Here is a 19017-nt window from a genome sequence, read left to right as displayed (position 1 = left end):
ACTGTTATAAAAATTGCATTTATTGCGTTCGAGATTTATAAAATGTAGTTTCCTTAGTATTCGTTACCGCTGGTTGAAAAAGGGATGACGCTGGAGCAACAGTTTGGACACGGCGACCTGTCTTCCTCGGGTAGCAGTTTCCCTGTAGTTGTGAAATGAGTTTCATGTGCATTGTGTAATGTACAGGAGTGCAGCGGCGTGGGCGTGGATGTCTACAAGAGCGTTATTTATTGTCACGCATCGATCAACCTTTCAATTCCCGAGCAGAGTTCATACAGGTTATTTCCTGCAGAGTTAATGTCTTCTTGTAGGGATGTACGGTAGTTACGAATAACTTACGCAGGTAACGATCTTTTGCACAATTAAAAACATAGACTACGCGATCGGATTGTTTTGTGGTTTTTTTGAACAGCGTCTGACGAAGCCTCGAATCAGAGTTGCCGGATAATTATATCTTGAGTAAAAAATGCACAGGTAAATCTTGCAGAAAACGTAAGCTGGATGAAGAATTTGTCGTGGTAGTCTGCAGCCCTTTTTTTGCTGATTGGTAGCATAAACTGTGAAGAAAAAAAATCACGAGGCAATAAGTGAAGAACAGTGGCATGGAAAAGAAGCGCGAAGTATGCTAATGTTTGCGTGAGGCGGGGGCCGGCATTCCTAGAGTACCCGCAAGACACCATCCTGACTTACCACAAAGGCATGTATATGTATGTATATATATATATATATATATATATATATATATATATATGTATATATATATGCCCTGACAAATAGAGTTACGCTCTCGAAACTGTAGGCATACTAGTTTTATGTAGGCCAACGCCTCAACGATCTCCTGCCTTCTTATATATATAGATATATATATATATATATATATATATATATATATGTGTGTGTGTGTGTGTGTGTGCGTTGCGTGCGTGCGTGCGTGTGTGCGTGTTGTTGTGGCTAGTGGTATGTAAATAAAAACGTCAATGACTACAAAGGGTTGAGTATTTGCTTGTGTTGCATTTAGCTCGACAATATAGCTGTGAAAATACGCCGTGTTTGACATTACTCACATTTTTGAGGACTCCCGTATTCGTCATTGTGCAGGTCCCTAATGTCTTATGACGACCCTGAGACGCGAACACTGGAAAGATAAAAATAGTAAATATAGGAAGAAAATCAGAGTGGTCGCTCAACTGGACCCGTTGTACAGACTGTCTTTCCAGTGTAAGGAACGAAGCGACTGCGCGTCCGCCGGTAGCGGTTTATTGAACCGACTGCTCAAAGATGGCGCTAGCGCGAGCCTTTTTCTCACGCGTTCTCTCCTCTTCGTCGTCTTCAGTTTTCATCACACTCCCGCGGCCGCGCTGCACGTGTGCGCCTCCAGGAGGTAAAGCCGCTGTATGGGACGTCGCACTTGCTGGCCGTTCGATAGTAGTATCAGGAAGGACCGCGCAATACCGTCTCTTCCTTGAAACGCCTTAACGACGCGGCCCATCTTCCATGCCATAGGCGGAGTGTTTATGTCCTCGACGACGACAAGATCGTCGGGCTTTAAGTTCGATGACGGCACAGGCTTGCTGTGGTGAGCAGAGCGCAGGAAAAGAAGGTATTCCTTCTTCCACTGCTTCCAAAGCCTGCGAAGCAGCTGTTCCCGATGCCGAGCTCGTCGTCGAAGGTCAGGCGCGTCAGCAATAAGAGCGGGGTTTTCTTGTTCTGTTGGCAAAGTGACGAGACGCTTGCCGACTAAGAAGTGTGAGGGCGTCAAAACTTCTGCGGATGTGACGTCATCCTCCAAGTAGGTGAGCGGACGGCAGTTAACTGCCGCCTCAACTTCAGCAAGCACGGTGAGTAGCTCGTTGTAGCTCAAGCTGCTCCGTCCCAGGCAACGCTTCAGTGCATCCTTAATTGTGCGGATTACACGCTCCCAGAAGCCTCCCCACCACGGCGCACATTCAGCAATAAAGCGCCATTGGATTCGGTGAGAGCTGGCATAGTCTTGAACGTTGTCTTTGACAGGGGAGCACAAATGCTTGGCGCTGCAGCGGAATGTTTTCGCGTTGTCAGAGTGCACGATAGCAGGAATTCCACGTCGTGCTGCAAAGCGTCTGAAGGCTAGCAAAAATGCTTGCGCTGTCATATCTGTGGTGAGCTCCAGGTGTACTGCCCTCGTCACAGCACAAGAAAAAACAACGATGTACACTTTTACAGTGGATGGTAATTCAGCACGACAATAGAGTGGCCCGCAGAAGTCAATTCCCACCACTTCAAACGGTGTTGCTTCACTAATTCTTTCCCTTGGCAAGGGTGCTACAGGGGCAGCTTCGGGAAGTAGGCGCCGTCGGCGGCATGCTAAGCACGCTTTCAGAACGCGCTTCACTGTGCGACGCCCCTTGAGGATCCAAAAGCGTTCCCGAAGGTCCAGGAGGGTGAGCTGAACTCCTCCATGTAGGAGCCTTACGTGTGTTGCATCAACCAAGAGGTCGGTGAACCGGTGATCTGAAGGAAGCAAGATCGGATGCTTCAATTCCTCTCGGTCGTTAAGCTGCTGCAGTCGGCCTCCTACACGAAGTAGTCTGTCACGGTCGAGAAACGGCTGTAGCGTCAGCACACTGGAGGTGTTGGGAACTCGTTGTTCTTCCTCCAAGGCCTTGACTTCGATTGCGAATGCGGAGTGTTGGACATGCCTCAACCAATACATCTCCGCCTGGTGCAACTCTGACGCCGTAAGTGGTCCGGTACAAGATGGCATGTTCTGCGAAGCGTTCCGACGAAACCGCATGATCCAAGCCGTTACTCGCAGTAATCGGGAGAGGCGTCCAAAGCTTGCAACCTCAAGCAATGGCTCGTGTGGGGGCGACGAGAGTACCACTACTGCGGTGGGGCAAGCGGATATCTCTTCACTGGTCTCGCTAGAAAGGGCCTCCGGTGAAGGAGCAGAACAAATATTCGCAGGCCATTGCAAATGGGGCTGTGACAACCACGTAGGACCGGTCCACCAGCAAAACTTGCGCGTCAATAACTGGGCTGCTACTCCACGCGTGAGCAAATCTGCTGGGTTGTCGGTGCCTGCACAGTGCCTCCAAGAATACCCCGAAGTCAAGCGTTGGATTTCGAGAACACGGTTTCTCACGAAAGTCTCCCAACGTCTCGCGTCAGCAGCAATCCAGTGTAGGGCTATCGATGAGTCGCTCCAAAACACGCCCTGACAGCTGGATGTCTCTGGAATTCCTCGGAGGTAGTTCCAAAGCCTGGCAGCCAACAGGCACGCAAGCAGCTCTAGGCGTGGCAGCGAGGTAGTCTTCAGCGGTGCGACCCTGCACTTGCTCATGAGCAGCTGAACCTTAACTGTTCCTCCTCTGATCTCGTAGCGCATGTAGACGGCTACGCCGTATGCCAGTGGGCTTGCATCGCAGAACAGGTGAAGTTCAAACGGTGAAATCTGTCGCGGATTGTGACAGATGACGCAGCGTGGAATTCGCAGCGAGGAGAGCGTTGGTAGTTCGGATGTCCAGCCTTCCCACTGTTTCTCGACGTCTTCCGGTAATGGCTCATCCCACGGTGAGTTCCTACGCCACAGCTGCTGGAACAATAATTTCGCTCGAATGATGAACGGAGCCATAAGACCTAAAGGATCATAGATTCTTGCGAATGACTGCAGAATGGTGCGTTTCGTGGCTGAGTGCGCAGCGACATACTCGGAAACGGCTTTGGTGGTAAGCACGATATCGTCAGCTTCGCGGTCCCATACTAAGCCAAGCAGCTTTGTTGTTGCTTTGGCTTCTCCAATGGTGTCGAGAGAAGTGTTGTCCTTCAGGAATTGATGGCAAAGAACGCTGGAGTTGGAGCACCACTTTCTCAACTCCATACTTGCATCTGCTAAGATGGCTAATGCAGCACGGTAGATTTCGAGGGCCTCTTCTTCAGTGGAAGCTCCTATGACGAGGTCGTCCACGTAGAATGATGTCTTTAGGCGTGTAGCTATTATTGGCTGAGCCCTTTTCCACATTTCGAAGTGATGCTGCAAAGTAGCAGATAGAAGGAAAGGGCTAGACGACGCTCCGAAGGGCACACGAGTCATTCGCCATTCGACGATGGAAGGTATTTTCCCCTCGTCGCCGGGCAGTCGGTCAACCCATAGAAAGCGGAGAGCGTCGCGGTCTTCAGGTCGGATTGAAATTTGAAGGAAAGCCTTCCGGATGTCCGCTGTCAGGATAATTGGGTTCATCCTGAACTGTACAAGCAGTTGCAAGAGCTCGGCACCAAGTTTCACCCCTTTGTCCAAGATATCGTTGAGCGATGACTCGCCCCGTTCATGGGAAGAGGCGTCAAACACTACGCGTATCTTCGTAGTGATAGCTTCCCGACGGATGACTGCATGGTGCGGAAGGTAGTAAACCGTCGCTTCGGGTTCTCGAGAGGTGTCGACACGTTCGGCGTGACCTTCTTTGAAGTACTCACTGATGGTGCGGTCATACTCCTGGAGTAGCTCCTGTTGTCCGTCGAAGCGCTGAAGCTGGCGTCTGAGCCGGTTTTCGGCGACACTTCGATTGGTGCTAGTCAGTCTTCCCTGGTGCCTTATCATCAGAGGAACCACGTAACGTCCAGCTTCCTTGTGCACGTACTGTGTGAACTGAGTCATTGCCGTTTGGTCACAAACTCCAGCGGTATCCTGAGGGTCGGTTATCCCTATTGCATCGAGTCGCCACATCTCCGTCGGGTCAGCAATGTCAGGTTCGGCTTGCCCATTCCGCTCACACGCAAGGAATAGGGCAGATGCGCTGCAGTTCCAATTAGGCAAGGCATTGGCGGGCCTTACTGGGTAGACGCCTTGCACTAGCCAACCGAAGACCGTCTCAACCGCGCATAGATCGCTGCGTAGACGTTCTATTCTTCCGGTCACTATGCGCCAATAGCAATCTGATCCTATAAGGACACTGATTGTCGGTATCGGCCGATCGCCCAGTCGATTATCATCTGCGACAAACATCTTGCGTTCACGCAACTGTGCGAGGAGATCTGGTCCGATGGCTGGAGTCTTCACGGTGCAGACTTCCGGTACCTCCAACGCATCTACGGTGACGCTACGTGAGTCGAACCGACTATGAAGTTCGAGCTTGACACTTCGACAGCTGTAAGGGCGGGAACACTTAGAAGTGCCAAACGTCCAGAGAGAGAGGTCTTCTGTCCCGAGGGAAGGCAGGTCGAGCCTTTTGGACAGGTCGCGTCGAATAAAGGTTCTCTGGCTGCCGGTGTCAAGCAGTAGTCGAACTAACACGGAATTGTGTTTTCCGGACGCCCAAACTGTGGCCGTTTGCATCAAGACAGGTGCAGACATATCACTACTAGCTGGAGCACTTGTCACTGGCGGCTTGACACTTTTCGTTGGATCATGGTGGACAAGTGGATCCCTGCTCTCCGGAGACGGGTAGTTGCGATCTTGGTTCCATATGGCGCAAAGTACGGAAAGGTGACGTTTCGAGCATAACTTGCACTTGATCCACGCGGCGTTGCGGCACATTCGTGCTACATGGCCCTCTCTGCCACATTTAAAACAACAGTTCTTTCCAGCAAGCCGGCGTCTGATCTCGTGGGCTGACAAAGTGGCGTGGCAGTCCTTTATGGTGTGGTCACGGTCATCACACAGTACACAGCAGGGATGCTCGTTCGATGCTGATCCTGCGGCCAAGGCTAATGCTGACGGTACCGGCGGTGGTAGACAAGGTCGGCACCGCCCTTGTCCCGCGGAGGTAGTTTTCGGTAGGCACCTTGAACGGGAGGCGTGGCTCTCTTCTCTGCTCTCGACTTGCACCTGCAGGAACTTCATGACCTTTCTCACCTCCTCTTGCCGCGACCTCGGAGTAGCCCCGTCATCGGGCTCAGTCTCCTTCATGCGTTGACGGTAGAGAATAGCGATATCTTCGGGAAGCGATCGCATAAGAACGCGATGAAGGATGACCGCGTATTCTGACGCTGGAACGCCGAGGCTGTCGAGGCAGCTTGTACGAAAGTGCACCTCTTCGTAGAGTTCCCGCAGCTGCGATACTTGAGAAGAGCGATCAATGGGCGCAATGGCAAGTAAACAGTCGATGTGGTCGTCAACGAGGGCGGTATGACGGCCGAACCTCTCTTGGAGCAATTTCACTGCTACAGCGTAGTTCGCTTCCGCCAGACGCACACCTTCGATTGCACGCTTCGCTGTTCCGGTTAAGTATGATCTTAAGTACGAAAATTTCTCGATGTCGGACAGCTCGCGGTTGTTATGGATCGTGGCCTCGAAATGTTCCCAGAAGCCCTGCCACTCGCGAAGTTCACCGGAGAAAACGGGTACCTGTAGTTTCGGTAGGGCAACTCGGTGTAACGGTGCTCGGGAACTTGCTTGAGTGGAGACGCCTTGGGTGGCGGTGTCGCTCAGAACGCTCTGTGTGGCGCTGTCTCCGGCTCTTGCAGCAGAATTCAGAATGAAGCGGACCCGGCTCATGGTGTTGCGGATCTTGTCGTGGTACTCCAGAGCGACGGTGGCTTCCGCCTCATACTCGTCACCATCGTCCATGAGGTCGGCAATCATCTCGTTGAGCGCTGCTAGTGCCGAGTCCTTGTCCTGCAGGTCATCCAGAATAACTTGCAGGTCGGATGGCGAAGGATGCTCGGCTTGTAGCGCTTCGGTAGCGGACGAGATGAGCCTTGTAGCAGCGGCTCGAAGTACGCCTCTGCTGCGTCGCAGTCGATCCATCGTCGGTGCAGGACGCCAGTCGTCTCCCGGGTTTCACGGCACCATAAATGTAAGGAACGAAGCGACTGCGCGTCCGCCGGTAGCGGTTTATTGAACCGACTGCTCAAAGATGGCGCTAGCGCGAGCCTTTTTCTCACGCGTTCTCTCCTCTTCGTCGTCTTCAGTTTTCATCACCAGGAATAATTTATTCTAGTGTATGCAGAGAAGCATAGGTGGGCATTCCTGCTGGATGTCGTGCTCAAGTTTACCGCTTCACTGACAATCAATACACAAGCTCTGGTATCAAGACATAGTGGCGTTTTCTGTAAGGGCCTTCGTCAAGCTTCCCTTTCAGGGACAGTTTCGTTTTAAAGAGAGTTCACTGTAACTCGATCTGCTAAAGGCTCAACTTCTGGTTACATGTGCCGACGCCAACGAAAATTCGCAATAATGTCTACCGAGATTAGAACGCTGCTTTTTGAACAAGAGTAACTAGCCATGGGCAAAAGGGGTGCACGCTTTTTGGGTTTGAAAATTTATCCCGGATAATTGGTGTTTTCCAGCTTGGGTGACCGATTTTTGAAGGATAAGATATGCACGCCTTCAAAGCTCAGCACCTTCGCGCAAATATGTTCAAAAAAGTCAGGTAAAAGAGAATAACCCCATTATGACTTGCTCTTCGAAATCAGTGGGTTATTACGCATTGTCTTATCTTATCTCTGAGTGCGACAGCATAGGGATAGAGAATAAATTTGAGACTTGCTTTTATGTTTTATTTATGACCTATCATCACCTTTTAACTGGGTGAAGAAACAGGAGCAACTTCTTCAGAGCGGAGTGAAGTAGGCAACAGAATTAGCACTCTTACGAAGGTACGGCACCAGCTGGAGCCGAGCGAGCTGCTTTCCAGTTGTAACCACCATTGTAGCCGCCAGTGTAGGCAGGGGAGTAGTAGTAGCCGCCCTGTGGGCCGTATCCACCGTAGTAGCCGTAGCCCGGGGTGGCGCCATAATATCCGCCGCCATATGGAGAGCTAAAACCTGCGTCGTATCCGCCATACGGATAACCTCCGAAACCAAGGCCCCACTCAGGGCCACCTGCGCAGAGGAAAAAGGCACTCCATGACGAACATTCAGTGTATAAAATGCCTCTTACAAGCGCTAAAACAAGCTCTTGCCTTGCAGCAGAGCTCACGTTGCCAGCGTCAGTAGTACGTTTAGAATTCACCGTTTCGGATATTTTTGTTTAGCGGCACAGGTTCATTTGTTAGGGTTATCAGCACACACACACACACACACAAACACAAAACAATGTTCCTACTCCATGATATGAAATTACCATGCGTAAAAAGACAGCACTGAAGTGTCCTCCGATCATAAGTTGACTTCGGATATGATGTCCCCATTAAGCGATTGGTGGCAGCATCCGATGCGGCATGAACAGCGGGACGTCAGGTGTTGGAGCAGATTGATCCCAATCAGAGCGAGCAGGTGCACAGGTGCACAGCATTAACATTTCAAAAGAAAATACCTTCTTTATGTTGCAATTTAGATACATTGTTAAAAATCTTTTAAACATTGACGCCATAATTCGCTGGAATTGGCTACAGCAAACTGGCCAACCATGATATATAGAGAGAGAGAGACAGAAGAAAGGGGAAAGGCAGGGAGGTTAACCAAATGGGAAGATCCGGTTTGCTACCCTACGCTGTGGAGAGTGGGGAGGGGGAGGTGTAGTTACAGCAAAGTAGAGATAAAGAAAGAAAGGAGCAGAGACACACAACCACAGTCGGTCAGAGGTGGCACAGCACAGTAGCACTTGCAGCACAATAAACATCTGTTCAGGCTACAGCCGCTTGTCCAAGTATGTTGCCCTTAAAAACTGCAACAGTGCTGCCAACCATGATACGCTATCTTCTTTGGCATGGACGTACGTGACGTGATAAGCCCAGAGTATTGGGCTGAACTTTGCATCATTGGTTGAGATAAGTGGCAAGTAGAAGGTGTCCATATTTGAGCATGTCGGAACCTTTCCGTTCCTTTACATATTTAAATCTTTCGACCGAATGATTTAAGACTGCCTGGGCGCGTTCGCAATCTTCTTGGTCAATATTCAGCGGCCTCTACCAAGCGTCATTAAAGCCGAATTAACAGGAACCTTAATACTTAAGGACGAAGTAAGACAAAGTGAAACACTGCATAAACGATGAGATGTGCACATTGAGTCTTTTTTAGGTGCTCATTGTTTCCTGTGGTGAAAAAGATGTATTGAGTAGTAAAAGCAGTCAAATTTCTTGCTGTTAAATGTGGTTCATCTCTTGTTATAACGGCTTTTTGAATATCAACATCAGCGACTAGCATATAGAGATTGTGCACTTTAAAGAAAATGAAAGGTACCTCCTGCATGGTGCTAGTCATCGGATGGCGAAACGTTTTGAAAACATTTAGATAACGTAAAGTGGCATCAAAGTTGTCATACTAGGGCGATTAGGATTAGTTGTTGCGTACAAGAGTTTAGTTTTTTTTTATACATCCCATGATTTATTTTGAAATTATCCACCCGTCATATAGGTAAGCATGAGAAAAAATAACGCTTTGGTGGGTACCTAATTTCATATTACTTAATGCACAGAGTTTCCGACCACATGTTAAAGCACAGCAGTACAACTTGGAGGTATTTAAAGCGTTTTTTTTCTGTTAGAGTTGGTGAGTGCGTCTTAATATTTATAAGATTCGGTTCGATCACTGGAGGTGAAAGCGATCCCTGGCTAATTTTTTTGTATGGGCACGTTCGCAACCATCGCAGATAAAATGGCAAAAAAGTAGACTGACAACAAATTTACAGACCCGGACGAGCCCCAAGTGCCTGATCTTTATCCGGTAACATATCTACCTTTTATGATAGGTGTCGTCGTTTGTCAATGTTAGTACTAAACCAGGAAACAAAAAAAAAAACAGACATTGCATGATGGGGCATATTACAGTGTCTTAGAATACTAGAATTACATCCGATGCAAGTCCTTTGCATAACCGTGTGCCTGCCTTGAGTACTTTCAGTCTAGCATACGAAATTCAAAATTAGGAAGAACAATAATATGTCAGAGGACGATATGTCACCTGATTTCTGGTGTCAACCTTGTCAAGACAGCTTGCCCCAATGTCTCATTTTTATACGGACGCATTTTCTAAAGCAAATGGACGCCAGAATCACGCAACGGACACGGAATTTGAGTGGGCTGGCAGCTCTTCGAGATTCGTGTGAGGTGAGAGCAAGAGGAAGTTTTATTAAGGCGAAAACCTCATAAGCCTTATCGCACAATGACCTTCGAAAACCCTAAACTAAAAAGAAAACAAAAGAAAAAAGTTGCAGTGGCTTAGCTCGGCTATGCCAGGATATACGTAGCGTTAGCAAAGGTTCAGCTGATTATTCTTAGCTTTCCTGGTTGTCTAGATTGTCAAGGAATTAGCTTGATTGTCATGCTTACTGCTGCTCCAATGACACACACGTGCTATACGTATTATGTGGCACATGTATATAGCCTTCTTCTGTTCATTCCTCCTACGCTCAACCGCTAATTGCCAAGCAACTACTTCGGGATCCGATGAGTCAAGCTTCTCCGTTCTTCTGCGCTGTTGAGCAGCATTTGCGCTCTCCTTCTCCATGGCTATACCACACTGGCAAACGCCAGTCAGAAGCGCAGCGGCTCCAGCGCAGTGTCAGACGGCGACTGCACAGCGAGCGCGCTCCGGCGCCAGTGCGTCTACCACGGCTACGACGTCACTCCTCTGGAATGCGCAGACCGGCGGCGGCGGAGTGCGCGAGAGGTGCCGGCTCCGGTGGCTCCGGTGCGCAAGCCGTGTGACATCACTGATCCTTGCGCATGCGCAGCACGGCTCTTGATGTGCCGCGCGAAACGGGCTTGGCTAGGCCAGTGTAGCTAACGCTACAAAAAACACGTGTCGGTGGTTCCGTGAATAAAAAAATGTTACAGAGACGCTCTCTCCTCTCCAGGGCGACCCGAGCCTCTCTGCTCGTACAACGAGATCTGCAAGCACAATTATCCCTCAAGAAGACTCCTGCCTCTGCCGCACTCCTCGCTGTGCAGCGCCCAGGCAGTGACTCTCAGACTTCTGCAAACCAGCACTTACCCGAGCCCTGCGGCACTGCACACAATGTACCCCGAACGGTTCCCAAGCCCGGACTGCCCCCTGTGTGGTGGTTATGCGGACTTCGAGCATGTCCTGTGGGGCTGCGCCTCTGCCGGTGCCCCTTTCACCCAAGAGGAAATGACGACGCTTATTAAGGCTCAGGATCAGACCTCTCAAGTCCTGGCAGTCCAGAGGGCCGTCAGGTTTGACCTGATGTTCCCCGAGTGGGCCTAGCCAGGTTACGTCGAGTTTACTCGCGTCTATCGTGGACCGAATAAAGTTCACTCACTCACTCACTCACTCACTCACTCACTCACTCACTCACTCACTCACTCACTCACTCACTCACTCACTCACTCACTCACTCACTCACTCACTCACTCACTCACTCACTCACTCACTCACTCACTCACTCACTCACTCACTCACTCACTCACTCACTCACTCACTCACTCACTCACTCACTCACAGAGACGCGTTCGGTGCCACTGTTCGCGCGTTCGTCGTAGTATTCTTCCAAAACTGGCTCCGATGCCGTTCATCATGCCAGCATTCACATACTGCCCCTCCCTCAGCGCCCCTCGCAAGGCACTGGCCGACTACCAGCAGGTGCGGCCGCCAGGCTTTCGTCTTCAAGTTTCACAAACGTGTAACACTTGCTTTAATTTTTTACCAGTCATTTTATACCAACGATAGCGCGAGAAGAACCGTCAAGGCTATTCACACTGCAGGTGGAGACATCGGTGCCCCCCCCCCTGTCTGACAACACTCTTTCTTGGTGCCCGTACGCACTGCGTACATACAACTGAGCCAACAATTACATTATCACATCAGTCGAGCGTAGTCGAGGACGACAGAAAACTAGGTGGCGTGATTAAGTTAGGAAATTCGCAGGCGCAAGTTGGAATCAGCTAGCGCAAGATAGCGCTAATTGGAGATCGCAGGGAGAGGCCTGCGTCCTGCAGTGGAGATAAATATAGGCTGATGATTATGATGATGATGATAATGATCATTCCCAAGTAAAAGAAACTCGATAAAGGGCAGAGTTTGCGCAATAACGAGTTCGCGCAATTTTTTTACGTAACGTAATGCCTTGACTTTTGCGTTAAACGGTCAGGACAAGGAACACAAGCACGCAGGACGCTTGTTGTATCTTTTCGTGTAATTTTAGCGTTTTATGATTCGTCATTTCAGACACCAACTCACTCACCTATATATAATATATACCATTCAGTCACGAATTGTGATCGGCTGTCGATAAATGTATGAAATTTACATAATTTTCTGCAAAGGTGCTGCACACTCCATCCATTAAGAGCAAGTCAGAGTGGTAGAATGACTCCTTCTGCATTTTAGGATGAGTCACCATAATTACAGAGGGATTAAGTATGTAATTATTGGGCACTGAGTAATGATATGTTTCCTCATAAAAAAGAATTGAATCACTAGCACAAATTACTTGCACAAGTTATTAATGGTTGGAAGCATTACCATAAAGAAAAAATGTTACTTCGCAATTGCTTCCGAAACAATCCACGTCATACCTCCCGTCAAACACTGTAGCGCCTTCTGCAAAGCTATCTTCGGTAGTGATATATTTCCGTCAGAAGTAAAATGAAGGTACTTGAGGTAAGCAGGACGTTCAATTTACCCTAACTATAATTTTTTAGTCTATTCTTGCCACAACTGCATAGAAATGGCAAAAACAATGCGCGTCCACAAATGTGTACACTTTGACTCAAGGGGATATATAGAGAATAAAGGAGAATGGAAGTTCGTGGCATTCTTCGTCACTTTAATTTCGTTTGCTTCAGTAAGGATTAATGTTCGTGCCACTGGGCACTCAATATATATTCGATATATGTACTAGTGAGCCCTTAAATAAGTTTCATTAAACCACGTTCAGGCGAATGGATGCGGAAAAAAGACAACAAATGGGCTTCATAGTTGTGAGTGACTAGTCAAGCATTGCAGGCTTGGCATGATTTATACTTCAACTCTGCAAGATTACTGTCAGTTTACGAAGCTTGTAACACTGCGGTAAGATTTTGTTGCGGTTTTTAATTACGAGATCACGGCAAAATAGAGTAATTTATCGATGCATACATGATACAACAGAGCAGACAAGAACTCTGTCCTGTCTTCTTTGTTCTGTTGTCTCGTTATTGCTCAGAAAATAAAACATATGCCAAACCAGCTAGTCCAAAAGGAAAATAGGTCACCGAAAGCGCCGGCTATACCAATGAACAAGAATGAACTCCAGTGACTAAGAAAGGTAAAAAAGAACAAAATACGAAAAAGCAGAGAAAGGAAACAAAAAAACATAGGGGAGGATTAGAGCATGAATAATGTAGCTTAAGCTTCGCTTGATACAAAATTTACAAAGTCCGAGCGACTGTATCGGTAACATAGGAACGCGCAATTAAGGCATACTAGGTTACCAGTGGCAACATGACCTTTTTTGTTTACTTAATGCGCCAACAGAGCCGATCCATTTCCTCATGCCCCCACGCTGAATGCAACGAAGAGAAGTCAAGGGTGTCATGGCCTCTGACGTCAGAGCGTGAGAATGGTCTCAAAGACCGTGTAACATCCGGCCCTCTCCTGAATTACGCGCGTAGGATATGCCCTGCGTCTAGAACTTGTCCGACACTTGATGGACGTACTATTTTTCCGAATGAAGGTTTGTGTCCTGCTGTTTGATGTTGATTTGTACGCTATATTGGTTGTAGCACCTTAAACATGCCGCAAATGCATTGATGCGGGACACAAAAACAATTAAAATGAAACGTTTTGCATCATACTAAAGGTTGCTACTGAGCGCATTATTTTGTTTACTGCAATGAATTGATGTCATTTTGTACTTTAACGTCTGAATCTTTTAAACCTTGTCAAACTAAGCTAAGCGGGCAAACTAAGCAATATTCAATGTCACAAACGATTGCTTTAGTGATTGTTACATTTTTGTTTGCTAGTATATCTTAAAATGCAACCCACTTAGCACAATTGTTTATCTGCTGCAGCTTCCTAACGGCTTCGTAGCCTCTGTCGAGTGTACATACAGTTTCATTTTTCTTTTTTTCAGACCGAATCATTAATAACAGCTGGCACACTGCCCGTAGAGGGCCACTTTGTCTGCGCTGAACTCTCTTGAACGATCGGCAAACAGTAATTGTTAGCGTGACTCTTATATGTTCTCGCTAACCCTCCGACGCTAGTGGGATGCGTTGCTTCTATTCCTGCAGAAATAGAATGAAGAATCATGGGAAAATGGGAAATGACAGTAATATCTTACTCCATTTTCTAAGGTGCAAGTAAAATTTTACAATGTTAAATAAGGCAGGAAGATGGACATGGTAGTATTGAGTAATGTGTAAAAATACACTTGTGGGTGCCAGCGATCCTGCAGCCACCACCACGTAGCGAGGCCACTGTGCTGCAATTTGCACTAAGAATTTGTGTTTATCGGCACGTAGCATAGGTGTAACATGTTTAGGAACCAAATGTTTACGGATGTATCAGCGGCCAACAAAAAATACACCTCAATAAACCGAAGGCATCAGATTTATAAGACTAATGTTTCGCAAATGTTCATTAAAATCGCTGGTTCACATTACGAAAACACGTCTGAAACATGTCTTACCATAGCCGAAGCTGCTTACTCCCAGGCCGGCACGTCCACCGACCCTTGCGCCCAGTTCACCTCCTACGGTGGCGGTAACGCCTGGGTATCCATGAGGACCAGCTCGCTCGACGCCGGCACGCAGTTCACCGCGTATTGCACCTCTACTATCGACATCACTTCCCAAACGACCAGCCCTTCGCGCAGTGGTCAGGGCGGCTGTAGGAAAGAGACATGCGTTGAAGCTTTGAGGTTTACAGATCAGTGACGTTAAAGAGTAAGAAATATTACGCGAGACTAAATGAACAGACTTCTACAGAACAACGAATTTGACAATTTCACAGTACAACGAGGCAGAAAAAGTCAATTCCCGTAAAACGCTAAAAAACAGCACATGATAAAAAAAAGAAAAAAAAAACACACGACTAGCGACTTTCTTCACTGTGTGTGTGAGTGAGAGCGGTGGACAAATTCCGGCTCAGTACCCACCGAACTATATAAAAAAAGCCGGAAGTACACGTCCGCATTTCATAATAAAATGTTAGTTCACAAAAGCAATAATGTGGACGGTGGCAGCTTTAGCGGCGTCTTGGGCAAGCTTTTATTGGTTTTTGTTTCATATTTTTGTTCATTACCTCCCAGAATAAACGACAAAATGTGAATTTTCCGGGCCCACCAGAAGCTGCAATATTATCTGTGGCTGTTTTCCGTTCTTTTTTTTTTTGTCTCTTTCTGCTTGGTTCTTTCTTTCGGTGACGGCAGTAGACAGCAGAGATGGCGTCACAAAAGTTGATGTTTGCGTGTGAGCACACTCGTTTTCTCTGCTTGGTTCAGTAGTGCACATAATTCGGCGTAAAATCAAATGAATGATATGAGTTTGAATTTCCAATAATACTGGAAAACAAATCGTTAGAATCGTGTCAATGCGTCGCACAACAATCGTACCATACGGTGCAGGCACCGTGTCTGCAGAATTCCACGCCTTATGTAGAAATTGTGTGATATAACGAAAATATAAACTTTCAGAGAGCGAACCGTATTATTCAGTAAATGAAATAGATAAGGGAATAAACTGCATGGTTTAATAATAATTGCGTTTAATTTGGTATTCTCGGTATTGATTTCGATGGCATTTGGTTAGGACAGTGTCTCTGAACCCGTGGTCAGAACCGAACAGGCAAAGCTTGCCGTAAATAAAAAGACGTGGAAGCAATGCCCATTAAAATAGAAATATTGCAAAAATAATGTGTCATATAGAGATAAACGTAACTAATGGTGACGACAACAAGTGATTTGAAGGGCCTAATAGGAAGCAATGAACAGACACGGTTTACTCTTTGCATAAAAAACAATATATCAAAAGCAATAGCTAAAGCAGAACTTAACGCTACGGAGATGTTTAGTTAGAGAAAAGGGTGAAGGCGAATAAAGCAAGGTTGTTTCGATAATTTGCACGTTAGAGTTGAAGTCATTTAGCGTTGGTGACAGATGCGGTACTGCGACTTAGTATAATAAAGGGCTACCACTCATACGAGGCTTAAAGGAGTACGCTGAGATGGAATTAACGGTAGAATTTCGAACTGCAGCCAAGGAACAGTCAGACTCGTCGGCACCGGAGCTAAGCTTCAAACAGACACAATGAGGCGGTTCAGCGATGTTATGCAAGACGTACATCACCGAAAGGGCAATGATTCAACTAAAGACCATCTTGTTGGAAAACAGCTCAGTGTGAGAGGAAGTGGCAGGATACGGTGGACAAATTTATCGCCACTGTAAAAGATTAGCAGTTTCCCCTAGCGTCCGAAGCAGGGATGGTGACCGCTGTGGCCTTGAGTCTCATACCGTTAACAAAGTACCATTTGCAGAAAATACATTTTCAAAAGAATGAGAAAGATATTCTCGATTTGCAATGTTATTTATTATTTTCAAGTTCAGCAGCAATATTATCAATCAGAGCACCTTAGCACATACAGAAGTGTAAATGAAGTAGGAGAGCACAAGTGCTGCCAAAATCTCTACATGGTACTTCTACTTAATCTTATCTAGCGTCTCATCAAGCAAAGAGCATGTCGCGCTTAACTTGCTGGCTGTCACGTGCTCCCTCATTTCATAATACTTGCAGAACCAACAGTACAGTCGGATGATTTGCAGAGACGTTGAAATGCTTAGAAAATGTCATGAAACAGGAGCCGTCACTGCAGTTTTGATTGCAGCCTGCCTGCCCTTGCTGGGGCATACGCAAAAAAAAAAAAAAAAAAAAAAAAACAATTTATATGATTATACGATATACAGGGTGTTTCAGCGAACACTTTCAGAATTTATTTAAGGTTGCCTGTGGCAGATTGCCCAATTCTAGTTAATGAGCTGGTCTACTCGAAGAGGCGGACATTACTTGCACAAAAAATTGACATGCATAAGCGACTAATTAACAAAAATTCACTAATTAAGTTTTTTAACTAAGTATCTAATGGCCCATATTGCAATTACAAACTGTAGCCGTGGAGTTCGCAAGGCGGATACACTTGGAATTAATTCTTACGATGGCACCAGTTTAGAGATATTAATTCCCGAACTTTGCGGTGAAATGCATTGGAGTTCCAGTTAATTTTGTGCTTCAATGCATAAGGCGACATTTTTTAAAGAATTCAACTGGAACGCCAATGCATTTCTCCGCAAAGTTCGGGAATTAATACCTCGATACTGGTGTCATCCTGAGAATTAATTCCAAGTGTATCCGCCTTGCGAACTCCACGGCTACAATTTGTAAATTGCAATATGGGTCATCAGATAATTAGTTAAAAACTTAATGAGTGAATTTTTGTTAATTAGTCGAATATGCACGTCAATTTTGTGTGCAAGTAATGTCCGCCTCTTCGAGTTGACCAGGTCATTAACTAGAATTGGGCTATCTGCCACAGGCACGCTCTAAGAAATTTTGAAAAGTGTTCGCTGAAACACCCTGTATAGGGACAGTCTAAACGGAAACACCAATGAATAAGAAATCGCACTCTTTCGAAAGAGCGTTTTTAAAGCGAGTTTTAGCGAAGGAAAATAACGTGTTGGTGCATAGACTACGGTTGCTTATCTCACCTGCCGAAAGAAGGCAAACAAGGATGAACGCTTTCATTTCGTGGCTTGGTTCGGGACGCGGTCCTGTGGAAATTGCTGATCTCCGACGGCAGGTTATCGCCGCTGGAGGCTGTAGCTCGCTTTTATTGCGAAATAGTGACGAAGGCGAACTGTTCTCATGCCATTAAACTATTGTTTCTTTTTCTTGTCAGCGACGGCAGTTGGTTATCGAGCAGTTGGAACCTTACCCAGCGAGAAACAAGGTTAGTATTATATTTTGTTCAGACTGGCCTGTTAGCGTTATCAGAAAAAGAAAGAAAAAGGTAAAATAGACTCGTGCTCTATTTATCTTGCCACAGGGAAGCCGAAAAAAAAAGTACAATGAAATAAACACCCGACTATTTCTTTCGCAGTTACCTCTCTAAGCTTGCGTGAGAGTGCAATGTCCAGTTTCATTGCAACTGACCCACAATCTCACAATGCACACTGCGTTCAGTGTTTGTAAGAATCACAGGTTTATTTTTTTTCCTCCACTTCTAGTAAAGGCGAACTGCAACGAAATTTCCCTTTTGCCAAATTTGTTATAAATGAGTACTAGATACCACTAACACAATCTTGACAAAGCCACTGGGCATAGTTTTCTTTTTACCAGCCTTCAAACAGCCTGCACCTGGTTGTCGTCCGGTATGACGTAAGTCCGAGTACGCAGCCTGCGAGATTTTTCAGCGCACCGCGGGCAGCCGCGAGGATGCTTTATTTCGACGGTCATGCCTAGTAGCCACGTCCTCGAAGTCATGCGTCACTTTCGACGAGTGGTAATCGCGGCATTTTTTTCAAGTTTCGGTATCGGAAGCGGCTATTCATGCGAGTTCATTGTGAAGTTTCCTCTCCTATTTCAAGCGTCAGTTTTCTCCCGGGGGCTCTTCTACATCTGCACTGTCCCTTAGCAGCGTTGCTCTGTTAAGCCCGAGGGCGCGGGCTCGAATCCTGGCCGCGGCAGTCGCATTTCGATGGAGGCGAAAAGCAAGAAGGCGCGTGTGCGGTGCATTGGTGGCACGGTAAATAACCCCAGGTGGTCGAAATTCATCCGGAATCCCCCGCTATACGGCATGCCTCATAATCATATCGTGGTTCTGGCGCGCAAAGCCCGATAATTTTTTAACACCTGCGCTGTCTGAAATCTGGCTTTTTACGCTCTAAGGAATTGTACGTATTTTCTGGCTCGCGAAAGTTGTTCGCGGCTTGTGTGTGGTTGTCCACGCTGCTTCTCCATAATTTTAATGCGATTAGCACTTTTGCGGTAACTTTAGCCACTCTGCGGTTTGCATGTTTGTGGCCAACATCTTAACATACCCACCAGGTGCCACCATACATACAAATCGTGTGGACTCCGGGGCATGAGTCCTTACGCGGCAATCAGCAGGCACACGCCTACGCCCGAGCGCATGCACACCGGGAGCCGCGAGATGACCGCG

The 19017-nt window shown here is 47.0% G+C and overlaps 1 protein-coding gene across 1 annotated transcript; it reads right to left on the bottom strand.

The window, feature by feature from the left end:
- Nucleotides 1-383: 383 nt before the first annotated feature.
- LOC119461411 (prisilkin-39-like) lies at nt 384-17702 on the bottom strand. The gene is made up of 5 exons (XM_049672619.1): nt 17564-17702; nt 14495-14692; nt 7572-7800; nt 1065-1135; nt 384-557 (listed from the first exon to the last, which is right to left on the bottom strand). Exons 1-4 carry the CDS (start codon nt 17598-17600, stop codon nt 1111-1113), a joined length of 489 nt encoding a protein of 162 aa, XP_049528576.1. The 5' UTR covers nt 17601-17702; the 3' UTR covers nt 384-557; nt 1065-1110.
- Between the last annotated feature and the right edge of the window lie 1315 nt (nt 17703-19017).

This window comes from Dermacentor silvarum, chromosome 8 (genome assembly GCF_013339745.2).
Source record: "Dermacentor silvarum isolate Dsil-2018 chromosome 8, BIME_Dsil_1.4, whole genome shotgun sequence".
Classification (NCBI taxonomy): domain Eukaryota; kingdom Metazoa; phylum Arthropoda; class Arachnida; order Ixodida; family Ixodidae; genus Dermacentor; species Dermacentor silvarum.
Note: the sequence above shows the minus strand (reverse complement) of the source record. Positions and strands in the feature narration are given on the sequence as shown.